The sequence below is a fragment of the Nelumbo nucifera genome, chromosome 1, assembly GCF_055504915.1.
Source record: "Nelumbo nucifera cultivar China Antique chromosome 1, China Antique-T2T, whole genome shotgun sequence".
NCBI classification, from domain to species: domain Eukaryota; kingdom Viridiplantae; phylum Streptophyta; class Magnoliopsida; order Proteales; family Nelumbonaceae; genus Nelumbo; species Nelumbo nucifera.
Window position 1 is genome coordinate 72,745,515 of NC_142649.1, and position 16,753 is coordinate 72,762,267.

The 16,753-nt window shown below is 40.7% G+C and overlaps 1 protein-coding gene across 6 annotated transcripts in view; it reads left to right on the forward strand.

The window, feature by feature from the left end:
- Window positions 1–16,753, forward strand: part of LOC104604865 (AP-5 complex subunit zeta-1) — an 86,358-nt gene that overhangs the window by 13,019 nt on the left and 56,586 nt on the right. For 5 of the 6 annotated variants that reach the window (XR_016085642.1, XM_010269431.3, XM_088903654.1 and 2 more), the window contains 4 exons: window positions 15,245–15,336; window positions 15,430–15,576; window positions 16,285–16,432; window positions 16,571–16,647. Coding sequence is in view for 5 of the 6 variants with exons in the window: in XM_010269431.3 (XP_010267733.1) it covers window positions 15,245–15,336; window positions 15,430–15,576; window positions 16,285–16,432; window positions 16,571–16,647 (464 nt within the window). In the remaining variant the exon portion in view is untranslated. The remainder of the gene's footprint in view (window positions 1–15,244; window positions 15,337–15,429; window positions 15,577–16,284; window positions 16,433–16,570; window positions 16,648–16,753) is intronic. The other variant, XM_088903677.1, reaches the window with a different exon arrangement.

Genomic DNA, 16,753 nt, shown 5'->3' on the forward strand with positions numbered 1-16,753 from the left:
TACTGATTCTCTTTCTTTTCTTTATTTTTCCCTATATATATGAGCTAATTATCTATTTGGTTGTTTTGACCTAAATCATTCATTTTTTAGTCCCCAGAAAAGGGATTAGTGGACTTGGTTGACATATATTGGGTTATGTTCTTCTGACTCACAAACCCACCCTCATTGTCAATATTCAATGTGGATCACCATCTCGTGATTGCCCCTTAGTTATGTATTTCGGGACTTCATAACTTTGAATCGCATCACTAATCAATTATTTGACTAAGCTAACCAAATCCTTCAGATAGGAGGGAATTTCCTTCAAACATATGGCTAGTCTCTCGCTCAGAAAATGAAAAATAAATTTTAATTCAAAAATAAAATATATGCAGAGTGAAGTGGGCCCCACTCTATCTTTCAAATTGTGTTGTTTCCTTCTTCAACTTAAAAAGTTAACTCATCCTTTAATAACAAATCAAATTCTATCTTCAACTTAAAAAGTGGGCCCCACTCTATCGTTGTTGCATTGGTGTAGGTCCATCCCATTCCTCTAGATAAAGTAGTTTTTTCTTTTTTTTTTTTTGGGGTGAGGGAGGTAAGGTATTGTATTAAATATAAACAATAAAAGAAGATACAACTATACTCGTGTACACCCCGGGATCTGTTAAATGTTTCTGTTAAGAAAGAATTAACATTGAAAAGCAAAGTATTCCCTGTCAATAAAGTTATTATAATCCACTCCTTTGAAATGCCTGTGTACACAAATCCAGGAGCATAACTTTCCTTTTGTTAGCACCTCTTGATGATTTGATACTCTATTATCAAATGCCTGAGCATTTCTTTCCTGCCAAACACAGAAAAACACCACCAGCAGGATTAATCTCCACAGTACCTTCACCCTCTTGCTCATCCCTCTTGAATGCCAGCACCTTAGAAAGGATAAAATGGAGAGAGGAAAACATCCTACCCACCCAAAGGTTGCAAGAACTAAAGTCCAAAGCCTTGAAGATTAGCAGATTCTACCTCCCAAGAACAAAAGGCACACTCTACCCCTGCTAAGCTGATTATCCCGAGTGAGACACTTCTCTAAGGCTGCAGACCATACAAAGAATTTTGCTTTGGATCGGGTAGCAGATTTCCACGTTACTGGCCCCTCATTACCTTGGATCAACCTGGAATAAAAGGATTTAATAGAATATACACCACTTCTTTCCCATCTTCACCTCCTACAATCTGCTTGGCCCACCTGAGGAGAGACCTGCTGAATAGTCTGCAAAAGTTCCTTCATTTCATCCAGTTCCCAATCATTTAGATAAAGTAGGTTATTTAATTATAATCAAAACTAAATTAGTTTCCTAAGTCAAAAGGAAAACTCAACCTAAATGTTTTCAAAGTTACTGCTTAGATAGGTCTCAATAAAAATACGAATGACACATTTTTCTCTGTACTGAGTATGGGGTCATTCACTAGTTAATTATGTATTGGAGCCAACCTTTCCTATGTTGGCTATAGGTCATTTGTGGGGTGCTAAGGGATAAGCCCGGGATTCTTTATTTATGTTCTCTTGGTCTGTATCTTACTACCTTATGCCCTGTGATATTATATTATACAACATTTTTTTGATTATTAATAAATTCCACTGATGTTTGTACTGGTAAAAATACCCCTCATCTCCCCAAAGGTTAGATGGACTGGATGGGTGAACTTTTTGAATTATGAGTTGCTGGCTCCAGTTGTAGATGTTTGGTTCAGTTTTTCTTTTTCTTTTTTTTTACCCAGATATTTACAAAGAAAAGGCATGAGGATCCTCTAGGAAATCTCTTTTCCTCGTGCCTCTTTTGCCAGAATTTCTCAAATTTCAATTAGGGTCTCCCAATCCATTTCTTTGGTCTTCGAAATTTATGCCCCATTTTAGACAGTTGATCTGCCATATGTATGTAACCTTAATTTCTTCAAACCGTGTCATTAATGTATTTAACTTTGAAGGTGTTCAAGACTGCGATCAGTCTTGGACACTAAGAAAATTTAGGTTCGAACAGAAGAGAAGGTGAAGAAGAAGAAGAAGAAAGAGTAGTGAGAGAGCAGTAGAACACAGGTTTGAAAAAGGAAGGACAGATTCTCAATGATCTGCCGCCGCCACTTCAATTTAATATTTATATGTTATGCTAGTTACATGAAAGGACATATCTGCCCTTGGTGTTTACATCATAACACTTAACAATATAAAAAAAAATGAAAAGTAAATAACAGAACTAGAATAACAGAATAACATAACAAATAGACTAGATACATTCTACCCTACGGACAGAGTGGCTCCACAGCTGTGGGGCTCACATCAGTTTCTCTACATTCCCCCTCAAGTTGGGAGTAAATGTTTATCATTCCCAACTTGGAGAGATCCGCTTCTAGCTTCTTTCTTGATACATCTTTAGTGAGGATATCTGCTAGTTGCATACTGGATGCGATGTAAGGGAGGCATATTTCTTAAGATGAGACCCTCTCGTACAAAATGTCGGTCAACTTCAATGTGTTTGGTTCTGTCATGCTGAACTGGATTATGTGCTATATTAATGGCTACTTGATTATCACAATACAACATCAAAGGCTTCTCATACTCAATACCCAACTCCTCAAGTAGAGATCTTAGCCATAGGATTTCAGCCACTCCGTTAGCCATGAACCTGTATTCTGCTTCAGCACTAGACCGGGAGACAACAATTTGTTTCTTACTTCTCCAGGAGACAATGTTTCCTCCCACAAGGGCACAATATCCTGAGGTAGACCGTCTGTCATCAACACTCCCAGCCCAATCGGCATCTGTATAGACCTCCACCTTCATGTGGTTATTGTTCTTGAACAGTATACCCCTACCCAGTAATCTCTTCAAGTAGGCTAAAATTCTTTCTGCCGCAAGAAGATGTGTGGTTCTAGGAGAATGCATGTATTGGTTGATAACACTAACAGCATAAGTAATATCCGGCTGAGTGAGGCAGAGATATAGGAGCTTTCCTACTAATCGCTGGAACATAACCTTGTCTTCAAGAAGCTCCCCACTCTCTGCACTAATCCTGTGGTTCTGTTCAATTGGGGTATCTGCAGGCTTGACACCTAACTTTCCAGTTTCTGCCAACAGATCTAGGACATATTTCCTCTGAGAGATAAAAATCCCCTGTTTGGATCTAGCAACCTCAATACCCAAGAAATACCGGAGTACACCAAGGTCTTTCACCTCAAATTCTTGATGAAGGAGTTGTTTAAGTGTCTCAATCTCATGGCTATCATTCCCTGTAACCACAATATCATCAACATATACTGCCAGTAGTGTCAAGGAGGATTCCACCCTCTTGATGAATAGAGTATGATCTGACTGGGCCTGTACATAACCAAACTTCACAAGGGCTAGTCTGAACCTATCGAACCAAGCCCTAGGTGACTGTTTCAAACCATACAAAGCCTTGTTGAGCCAACAAACCTTCTTACCTATTTTTGCATCATAGAATCCAGGAGGCAAATGCATGTAAACCTCTTCCTACAGATCTCCATTCAAAAAAGCATTTTTCACATCCATTTGGTATAAAGGCCAAGTGTGACTTGCTGCAAGGGATAATAGGACTCGAATGGTGGTCATCTTGGCTACTGGGGCAAAGGTCTCCAAATAATCTATGCCACAAGTCCGTGTAAACCCTCTTGCAACTAATCGAGCTTTATACCTCTCAATGGATCCATCTGCATTATGCTTCACAATAAATACCCATCTGCATCCAACTGGTTTCTTTCCTTTGGGCAGATCAACTACCTCCCAGGTGTTATTTTTCAACAGAGCATCCATCTCAACCTGCATTGCATCTTTCCATTCCGGGACGGATAGGGCCTCTTGCACTGTTCTTGGAATAGGGACATTGGAAATGGAACTAAGGTAAGACCTGTAGGTACGAGATAGGCGACCATAGGATAAAAAGTGGGAAATACAGTGGGCTGTAGATGTGGTACAGTGTCGTTTCCCTTTACGGACTACAATCGGAAGATCAAGGTCATCTGTAGGAGGTGAAATGGCAACAATAGAGGAAGTCTCTGTGGGTCCTGGGACTGTAATGCCTGGACCTGGAGCCGTAGATGAGATTGGAGCTGGCCTGGACTGCTGATGATCGGGATCAACCTACCTGTACCGCCTGTGATAGACCCTCAACTCCTGACCCCTCTGACCACCCTCACCATTGCAGCTCCCCCTCAACTTCTGTTCCCTCTGGCCGCCCTCACCATTGCAGCTCCCATCACCCAATGGAATAGGTAAAGGAACTGCCCCGCTCTCACTGCTCTCCCCCTGAGGACAAGGACTTAAACCCCTACTCTCACTACTCTCCCCCTGAGGAGAAACCCAAGGATAATAGGGTGTCTCCTCAAAGAAAGTGACATCCATGGAGACGAACTTCCTCCCTGAGACAGGATCATAGCAGCAATACCCCTTTTGAGTTTGTGCATAACCAAGGAAAATGCATTTGGAGGCCTTGGGTTCAAACTTGGAGTGATGGGGTCTGAGAAGCTGAACAAAGCAGGTACAACCGAATGTTTTAAGGGGAATAGAAAACAACTCCTCATGTGGGTATAGAAGGGAAAAATGAGATCTCAAATCAAGAACCCAGGACGGAATCCGATTAATAAGATATACCGCCGTGAGGATAGCATCACCTCAGAAGCGAATAGGGACATTGGAGGTAAACATAAGACTTCTAGCCACCTCCAAGATGTGCCTATTCTTCCTTTCGGCAACCCCATTCTGCTGAGGTGTATGAGGGCAAGAGCTCTGATGGATAACCCCATGATTAAGAAGGTAAGATGCCAATGGCTTAGCAAAGTATTCCTTTGCATTATCAGATCTAAGAACTTTGATCTTGGCATCAAATTGGGTCAGGATCATTTGGTGAAAGTTTTGGGTTAGGACGGGAAACTCATCTCGTGAACGCATAAGATAAACCCAAGAAAACCGGATATGGTCATCAACAAATAACAAAAAATATCTGTACCCACCCATAGAAGGAATGTGATATGGCCCCCAAACATCCGTATGCACAAGATCAAAAGGACGATTACTCCTTTTATTACTCAATGAATAAGAGTTTCTACAATGTTTAGCAAACTCACAGCTTTCACATTGCAACTGGGACAACTCAACAGACTTAAACAAATTAGGAAATAGACTCTTTAAGGACCGAAAAGACAAATGACCCAATCGGTTATACCAAAGCATAACCGAGCTCACACTCTGGGAAACAAGTGACCTCTTACCCACGGACTCTTCCCGACGAGAACTCTCCCCGAGAAAATAGATCCCATTCGTCTCATGGCCAGTCCCAATCACCTTCTTCGTCTCAAAGTCCTGAAAAACACACCGGTCAGGAAAGAAGGTTACTGAGCAGTTCATGTGTTTGGTAATACTACTGACTGAAAGGAGGTTACTATCAAGCTTAGGAACATGTAAGACAGAAGACAAGGAGATCGTATCTGATAACTTAATGTCCCCCTTCCCAGAAATAGGAACCAGGGAGCCATCAGCAATAGATACTTTATCCCTACCAGATGATAAATGGTAAGTGGTAAATAGTGAAGGTAAGCTAGTCATGTGGTCGGATGCACCTGAATCTATTACCCAACAAGTTTCAGTAGTACCTGGAGCTGAGGCATGGTAGGCTGAAGCTAGAGTACCTGAATTTACGGTTGTAATCTGACCACGCATCTCAGAAACACTACCATAACTGATGTTCCCAAAGCTGCCTTCTGCCTGATTTTTAAACTCCATCTCGGTCAAGTCTTAAAACAGCACTTGGACTACCAATCACAATCAAAAACAGTATAGGCCTGATCTGTATTCACAGTGTATGTGCACAAAACTGGGATAATTCTGATCTGAAATCAACTAGCAACCACAACAGAAGCTGTCCGTAGAGCTCTAACCCCTTAAGAGGGTTCGAAAACCCCAAAAAGCTCTGAAAACAGCTTAGAAGTAGGTCTGATATGCTTGGCAAAATTAGGGTTTTAATCAGTCCTTAAAGTGAATTCTCAGCCGTACACTTCAGATAGTACCGTACAGATAAGGCTTGTATTAGGGTTAATATGAAACCCTAAAACTGATCAATGTTAAGGAGATAACTATTAGGGTTTGCTGCAGTATTAGATCACAAGGTTCAGTCCTGTACTAGGGTTTGCGTAGAGTTAAGACAAACCCTAGAGAATAGAAAGATAAAACCCTAGAGTGGTTCAGCCGCCCTTGCTAGAATCAGTGGCTACAAACTGTTAGAGCCACTATACCAGAAAACAGAATAAAACAAGCAGGTCTGAAATCTGATCTGAAACCAACACAAATCTGATTTGAAACCAACCCAAATCTGATCTGAATTCAATCGCCTATCACAGTATATGCAAGAAATCAACTCAAATCTGATCTGAAATCGATCGGCATGCACAGTGCCAGGCAGCCTGTCACTCTGAGATGCTATTTTCTGAAATCACTACTGTGGGGCCCACTTCTGCGAGAGCAAAATTAGGGTTTTAACTGTAGGTCTGAAATAAGTGCTCAGCTGCACTCTCCAAGCAGTCTGCACAAGTGGGACTTGTCGTAGGGCAATATGAAACCCTAAAAACTAATCATCTCTGAGAGGGGGGGGGGGGTTCGGCCCAACAGTCAAACCCTAGAAACAAACTTAAAACAGTTCGGCCTCTCCTTCTAGATAGGTCCAACCTATCTCGACTGATTGCAGTCTCTGAAACTTAATAAAAAAAACTTATGGATTTCGGTTTACTGCCTTCCAGGGTTACCTAAACCCTATAACCTTCGCTGCTTCTTCCTGATTACCAATTCTCTGCAAGCCGTGGCAAGTCTTCAACTGCTGCGAACCTCTCTTGGTAATCTCCAAGATTCAGCCACCGAATATTTCTTCATAAGCTTCCAGCCCTAGCTAGTCCTCATGTGGTCGGCTGGACTAGACACACATGAGAAGCCCTAGATAGGCTCTGATACCATGAAGGTGTTCAAGACTGTTATCAGTCTTGGACACTAAGAAAATTTAGGTTCGAATAGAAGAGAAAGTGAAGAAGAAGAAGAAAGAGTAGTGAGAGAGCAGTAGAACACAGGTTTGAAAAAAGGACAGATTCTCAATGATCTGCTGCCGTCACTTCAATTTAATATTTATATGTTATGCTAGTTACATGAAAGGACATATCTGCCCTTGGTGTTTACATCATAACACTTAACAATATAAAAAAAACTGAAAAGTAAATAACAGAACTAGAATAACAGAATAACATAACAAATAGACTAGATACATTCTACCCTACGGACAGAGTGGCTCCACAGCTGTCGGGCCCACATCAGTTTCTCTACAAACTTTTTCACCATTTCATCCAATCTTCTATCTTGTGCCTTTTCTTTGTTGATGGCTTCAATTGGGACTTTTTGAGTTTCCTTGAAGGTGTAATCTCTGAATCTTTAGATCCATAGCAAGTTGCACTCCAACCATGGCTGTCCATCCTTCTGACACATATACCAAACATGATCCAATATGTTGTGCTTGAACTACAATGACTTTACCCTTGTGATCTCTGATTATCATTTTGTCTGTTGCTTTCCTCATACATCTCCTTCTTAGTTTGTGTTACTTGTAATATGTCCCGGTTCCTCATTGTTGAACACTTTCTTTTTCTTTTTTATTAGCAACAGGAAAGAATTTAGTGGGAGAGGGGAAAGAAGAAGGATTCTGCTGTAAGGTGGAGTCTTTTGGGAAGGGATTTTTTGAAAGAAGTGTTCAATGAAAATCATCAGCTGGAATGTGAGAGGATTGGGAAGTGAAAGAAAGAGAAGGGCTATTAAAGACTTACTAAGAAGAGAGAAACCGGACATAGTGTTGATATAGGAAACCAGGCTGGTAGAAATGGATAAAAGGTGGGTCAAAAGTGTATGGAGATCAAGAGGAGTTTGTTGGACCTTGGCCCCTTCTTGGGGAGCCTCTGGAGGTCTAGTGACATTATTGAGGGAGGGTGCTGTAGAATCAATGGAGGAGCTAATAGGGAGATTCTCTATGTCTTTAAAGATCAGGAATGTGGGGGATGGATTTACGTGGGTTCTAACCAATGTCTATGGGCCAAACACTTATAGAGAGAGGAATGAGATGTGGGAAGAATTGTATGGAATACGAGGCTTATGGGAGGGTCCTTGGTGTCTTGGGGAGGGATTTCAATGTTATTAGGTTTTGTAATGAATCTAACAACCCCCAAAGAACAGTTGCAACCAGCTTGAGAAAGTTTAATGAATTTATTAGTAATTGTGGTCTAAAGGATTTACCTCTCATACAAACCAATTTTACTTGGTCTAATTTCCAAGAAAACCCCCCTTGTTTGAAATTAGATAGATTCCTCTTTAATGAAGAATGGGAGAGTCATTGGAGGAACCTGATGGCTAGAGCCTTACCCAGAGTCACTTCTGATCAACTGCCCTATCTAGTTAAGTCCTGAAACAATAGCCTCTGGTCCACGTCCATTTAGATTTGAGAATATGTGGTTAACTCACTTGGATTTTGTGCACCTGATTGGGGAGTGATGGAGAGATGATTTAAGAGGGGTGAAGTGGGAGGGAGTGAGATTCCACAAAAAGTTGAAAAGGTTGAGATCCAAAGTCAAGGAGTGGAATGAGGAACAATTTGGAAGAATAGAGGGGCAAAAAATTAATTTGATGTCTAGGATCGAGGAATTAGATTCCAAAGAAGCCCAAAGGATGATGAGTGAGCAAGAAAGGGTTATGAGAAGAAACTTAAAGAAGGATTTGGAAGAGGTCCTTCTGAGAGAGGAAATTTCTTGGAGGCAAAAGTCAAGACACAAATGGATTAAGGAAGGGGATGGGAACACAAAATTTTTCCATGCGTTGGCTAATGGGAGGAGAAGAAAAAATTTCATGGCTAAGTTAAAGGTGAATGGGGAGGAAGTAACAAATCAAGATGAGATAGCAAGGTTGTTTATGGATCATTTCAAATCAATCTATAGGAAACCACAGAATAATAGGCCAACATTGGAAGATTTGAATTGAACTAGGATATCTGAAGAAAAAGTAAACTGGTTAGAAAGGGATTTTAGTGAAGAAGAGATTAGATAGGCTTTTTATCAAGATTGTTGGGATGTGGTTAAAGAAGATCTTGTTGGGGTGTTTCAGGAATTTGCAGATAGAAAAAAGGTAAGCCCCAGAGTTAATGCTACTTTCTTAGCCCTAATCCCAAAGAAGATAGATGCAAAGGACCCTAAGGATTATAGGCCGATTAGTCTGGTGACAAGCATCTATAAAGTCTTGGATAAAGTGTTGTCTATGAGAATTTGAGTAGTACTACGATCCATCTTTAGTCAAGCACAAGGTGCTTTTGTGTAGGGAAGGCAAATAATAGATCAGATCTTAATAGCGAATGAGTGTGTGGAGGACATAAGAAAGTCGGGGAATCAAGGTTTTACGTGTAAGCTAGACTTAGAGAAGGCTTATGATCTTGTGGATTGGAGTTTTTTACTAGAGGTGTAAAGGGCTGTATTAGTTCCTACCATTATTTAGTTTTGGTTAATGGGGTGGTTAAAGACTTTTTCCCAGCTTGTAGAGGCCTTAGACAAGGTGACCCACTCTCCCCGTTTCTTTTCACCTTAGTTGCAGATGTTTTCAGTAGATTAATCTCTAAGGCAGATAGGGAAGAGGAAGTGAGTGGTTGGAGGATAGGAAGGAACAATGTCCGGGTAACCCATCTACAGTTTTCACCTTAGAGCATTGTTACAACACTTTGAGAAGGTTTCCAATTTGAAGATAAACCTGGATAAGAGTTGTGTGGTAGGTGTCAATATGAATGAGGGGATTATTCAGTCTGTGGCAGATTGTCTAGGTTGTCCCGTTTTCTTCTTGGCCCTTGCAGTACCTAGGTCTCCCTCTAGGGGCTAACCCAAAAGAGAGTAGTTTTTGGACCCCGGTTTTGGAAAAGTTTGAGAAAATATTAGCTTCTTTGAAAAGAAATTATATCTCTATAGGGGGTAGAGTGACTTTATTGAGAGCCACCCTAGCAAACCTACCGGTCTATTTTTTATCCATTTTTAGGATTCCTAATAGGGAGGCTAAGAAGTTGGAGAGATTAATGAGAACTTTTCTTTGGGAGCCAGGGGAGAAAAAGAAAGATCATATAATCAACTGGGAAATAGTTTGTAGGAGCAAAGAGGAAGGTGGACTAGGGTTAGGAAGGTTAACTCTCAAGAATAAAGCCCTCTTAGGAAAATGGCTGTGGAGGTGGCCTAGAGAAAGGGAGAGGTTGTGGCATGAAGTGATAGTATACATGGAAGACTGGAAATGGACGGGATGCGGGCGTATCATGTCAAGCAACGTTGGCATCTTCTTGGAAAGCAATCTAGAGTATCCTCCCTCAATTTCTCAACTTTGTCAGGTATGATGTCAATTCTGGTAACTCTGTTTTATTTTGGGAAGACACTTGGTGGGTATTGTTGCTCTTAAGGATCAATTCCCGTCTCTTTATTCTATTTCCCTTTACAAGAAGAAATCTATCTCTCATTTTCTCCCATCTCCTAATTCACCCTCATCCTTAAGTTGGGATTTTGGCTTTCGGAGAGGTTTGAGGGATGATGAACTTAACAGTGTTTCAGATCTGTTGTCTCTTCTTGGTAGTGTCTTTTTGGACCCTCTTAGTGTGGATGTGAGATTATGGTCCCCTCATCCAAAAGGTTACTTCTCTTGTGCTTCCTTTTTTAAGTCCCTTTGCTCTTCCCTGAGACAGTGGTGTTTTCCAACCAAGGAGATTTGGTCTAGACTTGTTTCACCTAAAATTGTTATTTTCTGCTGGGAGGTGTTTTATAGAAAGATTAATACCTTGGATTTCTTGCAAAAGAAAAGGCCTTTCATGTGCTTGTCCCCTAACTGGTGTGTACTTTGCAGGGCTAGTGGTGAGGATTGTTCCCACTTACTTGTATCTTGTTCCTTTTCTAGTGCTATTTGGAGTTGGATTTTTTCTTTGTTTGGGTCTAGGTGGAATCTGTCCACAGGCTGAAGTCAGCTGTTCGATCGTTTCTTTTTTTGTATGGCCTACAAAAAAAGGAAGATTGATGTGGAGATGTATTAGAGCAGTCGCATTGTGGACACAAGGAATTCAAGGATATTCAAGGAAAAGAAAAGAAACATTCAGGCTGTTGAGGATTGTATCTTGACCAGGGCCATTCATTGGTCGAGAACTATGGACTTCTTTCATACTTTTTCCTTTGATGATATTTGGAGAAATTGGATAGCGGTGGCTAACAGCCATACAAGGAAGGACAGGGAATTTGAAGTGTGGATCCCTCCGCCCGAAGGATGGGTAAGCTGAACTTTGATGGCAGCAGCCAAGGAAACCTAGGCCCATCGGGGATAGGAGGGGTGCTTAGAGATACAGAGAACAACATCTTGGCCTTGTTTTCAGGCCCCGTGCGAATAGGAGACTCTAATGGAGCTGAGATTTTAGTGGCGGTACAAGGTATTCAGATTGCAGAACAATTAGGAGTTCAGCACTTGGTAGTTGAAGGAGACTCTCAGATTGTTGTGGGATGGCTGACAGACCCAGCTTCATGTTAGACAGTTTTATATGCCCTTAGCTTCAATCAGAATGATGTACTTTATGAGTTTATTGTAAATGAATAAAAGTGCATATTTGATTCATGTTCCCTTGGTATGTTTCTGTGTAATACCCTTAAACTAGACACTTAATGAGACTCTTGTTAGTTTAGAATGTTCACAGCTAGTGGGTCGGTCTGGGGAGACCTATCCTGATAAGGCTGACACTGTTGTGTCACCAAGTCGGTTGGGGTGGCCTGTCTCAACTGCCAAGGTGAGACCCTAGGCACATACAGTGTAGGATAGATTGAATCTTTGAACTGGACTAGATTTCCAGTATTGCCCTGGACCTTGGAGATTAATGGGCAAAACTGGAATGTTACACCCGACCCCTAGACTCGATTATGATACTGCACTGGGTGTCTGATTGGGCTGTCTTTGATGTACCAATCAGTGAGATCCTTAGCGGGGGTCAAAACCTGGGTATGTTGGGACAGTCTGAGAATTCATCTGAGTGGGTGATCATAGTGACAGGATCAGCCCCTTTGTCGGACAAAGGTAATGATCGGGGATGCACTCTCACTGATGGAAACCAAGACTGCCGGCAGCCGATTTCAATTGTTGAGATTTGTTTTGCAAAGTATATTTTATATAAGATATAAAAGTATATATATTATGGTTTCTAAAAGGTTTGCAAAAAGGTTTCAATTCCCGGGATCCATATAAGCAGAGAGTGCAACACTGTTCCTTGCAGCCGAGAGAGAGGTCTTCTCTTGTCGGGCAGTGTATGATCATTATGGGCTGAGAGGTTAAGTGTAAGGCCATTGAGGATAATACCTGATGGGCTAATCTTGCATCTGCCCACAGTCTCTGGGTGTTATAAGGTGGCTTGGCCCAGGGACCACTTAGGGTAAGTGTTGGGCCCATAGAGCCCATTTGATGGGTTTCAGGGGGTGCACTGTCCATAACAGTGTATTCGGCCAGGCCTTGTAACAAAAGGCTGGGCCGGACCCATGTGGCTGGTGTGTAGATCAATGCTTGGGTCCCATGCCATACAAGGAAGCCCAACTAGGCAACAGTTAGGAAGGTTAAGTGAGCACATAAGCTTAATGGGCCTAAAGCCCATTTCGAACTGGGCTATTTAATTAGTTAATTATGGGGCGAATTCTGAGATGGATTAGCAGACAGGATAGGTCTTGACCCTATCCACTCAGAGAGTCCAGATCTGAGTGCGATTCAGATCTAGAAACCTCCTAATGAGATTAGGAAAAAGCTAATCTAATCTGCAGATAATATAAGGGTTTATCCTTATCACCTAAAGAGAGGGCTGATCCAAATATGATTTGGATAAGCAGCTCCTAATTGGATTAAGAGCTGATCTTTTAGGTTAACAAAAGAAGGAGGGGGCGGCAGCCTTTAGAAGACACATAATCAGATCCTCTTCAGAGCTGAAATCACAGAAGAAAGAATTAAGCAACCCTGTAGAATTCTTTCTTGCCGCCTCCTTGTTCTTGCCGCCCTGTTTGCCAGTTCGATCTCCGGTTGTGGGAGAAGTCAAGATTGGATCTTGACATCAGTTCTTTGAGAAAGAATTGATAGGAAGCTGTGCTCACGTGCCATCCTGCTGTTTTTTGCGAAGGACAGAGTTTTTGGAGAAAAACACTGCTGATTCTGCTCCGTCCTACACTACGCCATCTTCAGTGGGAGTAGTCTTTGGATCCTTCCTTGGGCGTGAACACCTCCATTGGGAGATATTACTTCTCCGTATCAGGTATAATCCTCTCCTATTCCTTTTGGTTCAGATCTGGTTCAGTTTATGGTTCAAGAATGATCATTGAAAATATGATTTTCTAAATAGGGAATGCGATTCTCAGTTGAAGGGAGAGAAAAATTTTTGAAATTCGCCCCCTTATTCCTCAAGATTTGGGCGTCCATACGATGGATCTCTCATCCCTTCACTTCAGCCATGTGGCGACACAGAGACTTATTGAGGAAAGTCAACTGGCTTACAAGAAACATGACCGTTACCTCTCTTTGGGTGGAAAGATCAGCAAATACCTTAGCGGATGGGTTAGCTAAGCAGGGGGCTTCAAGGGAACATTTATTGCCTTATTTTTTCTGAATTAAAAAATTATCTTCATTCATCAAAAAAAAATTTCATTAATTAAAATAACGAGTGTACAATAAAGCTAGGAAGTTCCCCAACCACCCTTTTTTAGTTTTACAAATCCATCCCAATTACAAATCAGCCCAAAACGTATGAGATTATTTTATTGGGATTGTTCTCTCCTCTGCTCCACTTTAGCATCTGCATGTATCCATCCACTACTTCTGCATTCAGATTTCTTTGTATGCAACTCCCTCCACAATTCTTGAATTCTTGAGCATTTGATATACAGATGTTTTCAGGAGCATTCTGATCACATAGCTAGCAGCCTGCTTCTAGAATTACCACAATTGGTTGTAGCCGTACAGCTGTTGGTAACCTGTTCCTTTGGATCTACCATAAGTGAACTTGTATCCTTGGTGGACAGGCAAGCAGTTCCTCGTTAAAGATAAAGGCGCAAATGAGCTGGGTCACCACCTGAAGGTTTTATGAAGTTAAATTTTGATGGTAGCAGTCAGGGCAATCCACGTCATTCCAGGATGGGAGGAGTTATAAGGAATGAAAGTGGCTCTGTAACTCTGTTATATTCAGGCCCATTAGGTGAGGGGGCCTCCATTAGGGCAGAACTGCTTGCTGCCCTTCAAGGGGTAGAGTTTGCTGTACAGCTAGAAGTGGAACAGCTAGTAGTAGGAGACTCCAGGGTGGTTGTGGGGTGGTTACAGAATCCAGAGACAGTAGTTTGGCATTTCAAGAATGAACTTAAAAAATTTAAGTGTTTGACAAGGAATTTGAATGTTAGAATATAATGGGTGGGGAGATCTGCTAATGCTATGGCTGATTGCTTAGCCAAGCAAGGGGCAACTAGGGAACAGTTATATTGGGCACAGTTGTAATCTATTTTAGTTTTTGATGGGTTGGAGAGGTTGCAGCTCATGCCTCTCCAAGTATCTTTTGTAATTGTTATCTGTTTCTATCCTTTTCCCTAATAAAATTTCTCATTTATATAAAAAAAACTCCACTCCATACCTTAGCACTCAATTCCTGTCTTCCTATTGCTCTAGCTCTCAATTTTGCATGCTATTGTATACAATGTGTAGCAGATTTGAGAGTGAACTTTCCATCTTTGCAGTACCACAAGATTGGTTTATCTGCTTCCCCATTTAGAGACATGGGCATGGCATGGATTTGATCAATAATATTACTTGATAGTATTCCAGGCAGGTCATCCAGCTTCCAATAATACCTTGGCACTTGATTCCTGTCTAGTATTTCTGTTTAGTTTTAAATGTTGATAATTGATCATTATCTATTTGAGATTGTTTGATGAAAAAATTCTTTCCAAGGGGTTGATAACTTGATATATTGGTGTTCACACCTTGGAAATTACTTAGGCACATGAAGCTATTCTTAGGCTGATGAAGTTGAATCACTTTGATTGTTAAAGTGATGCTCTTTTACAAATAATGAAATGCCTAATTATTAATTTAGGGTAAGTGATGAGATTTACTTGACTTCATGCTATATGTTGTTTTGACATATTTTCCTTGTATAACCAGTTCTGGTAGTGGCATTGGAAAAGGTGGAACGGAGTTCAGGGTCATTAATTGGGAGTAGCATAGCCTCAATTCAGAAGAGTACGGCTCCTGAGGTTAACTTTAGAACTTCTGAAGCATTTATCCAAGGTTGAAATTTCATACTTACTGTTGGATTAATGATGCTTTTCTTTTGTGTTATTTTGCAGATGCTACTTGCACTCATGGATGAAGCTTATACTGGTTCGACCATTGAAGACAGAGGGGGTGGCTCTGAATCTGATGATAACAATACTATAGATGTTGCAGATTCTGTATTTCTTGACCTCCTTAAGGATGAGAACGATGGGCTTGCTGTATGATCCCATCCATGTTGTCCATATGCATATGCTATATTTCAAACAATGATACAAACAGAGATTTTGGAAATAATAACGATTTATGGTATATTTTGGAGATATTTGTTTTCAGTCCCTTCTGAAGCCAGATGCATCTTGATTCTTGATTGTTCCATGAAATTATAGAAACATCCTTAATTTTTGTAGAACTTGATTGATTTGATAGGCATACTTGCTCCTTACTGTAAACATTTTCTGGACATCTTTTTTCCATATATTCCAATGTAATTTGGCCAATTCTGAACCAACCAAATGATATGACTATTTTATTCTCAATTCAGGCCTTGTGAACTGTTGCTACCTGCATTTATGTTTGGTCCCATTGTTTTAAGCATTTCCATATACTATTGCATTGTACAGACATCCCAGTTCAGTTTTGTGAGTGCATAAATCTTTTGTATTATTCATTGCACATTTATCTCCCTTGTTCTATAAGATAAATATTGCCTGTATAAAAGTCATTATTTTCTTTATCAATCAATCATGTGCTTAATGTTTGATTTATTCCTCTTAGGAGTTTTGTCCAGTATTTTCCTTTTAGATTTGAATCAGATACTAGATCCATTTTGCACTACAGTGTATACTAGATTCAATGAGGATAACATCCGTCCTTTTAACTGCCAGTTGAAATGAGTAATTTATGGTCTAGCTAATGTTGTATTTCAGGAACGCCAATGGACTTCTCCTGGGATGGCCGCAGCATTGCAAGCTGCAATCAACACACCTCAGTCTGAGAGGCTAAAACAAGCATTGAGCATGGCACCACAGCTGCTTGACATGTATTTTGCTGTAGCTTTGCGAGATGTCAATAATTGTATGTTGGTTACTCGATTTTCATTTGTGGATGTCTGATAGCAGTTCTTTGTTGTAAGATCTTCTTAATTTGCATGGTGCCTTTTTGTCCAAATAACTTAAATAAGAATTCTTACATGTATGTGAACTGCTGTTGCAGCACTAATCTGTGCGCTAATTCCACTGCTTATGTCGAGAAATGCAACAATATTTCCTGACAAGGTTTTCTCATATGAGGTGTGTGGTAAACTTTATGTGAAATCAATGTCTAATGAGTGTTCTACAGAAGCTCTTGTCCTTGGCATTGCCAATTTTGTTTCAATTTATAACATAAGTGCACATA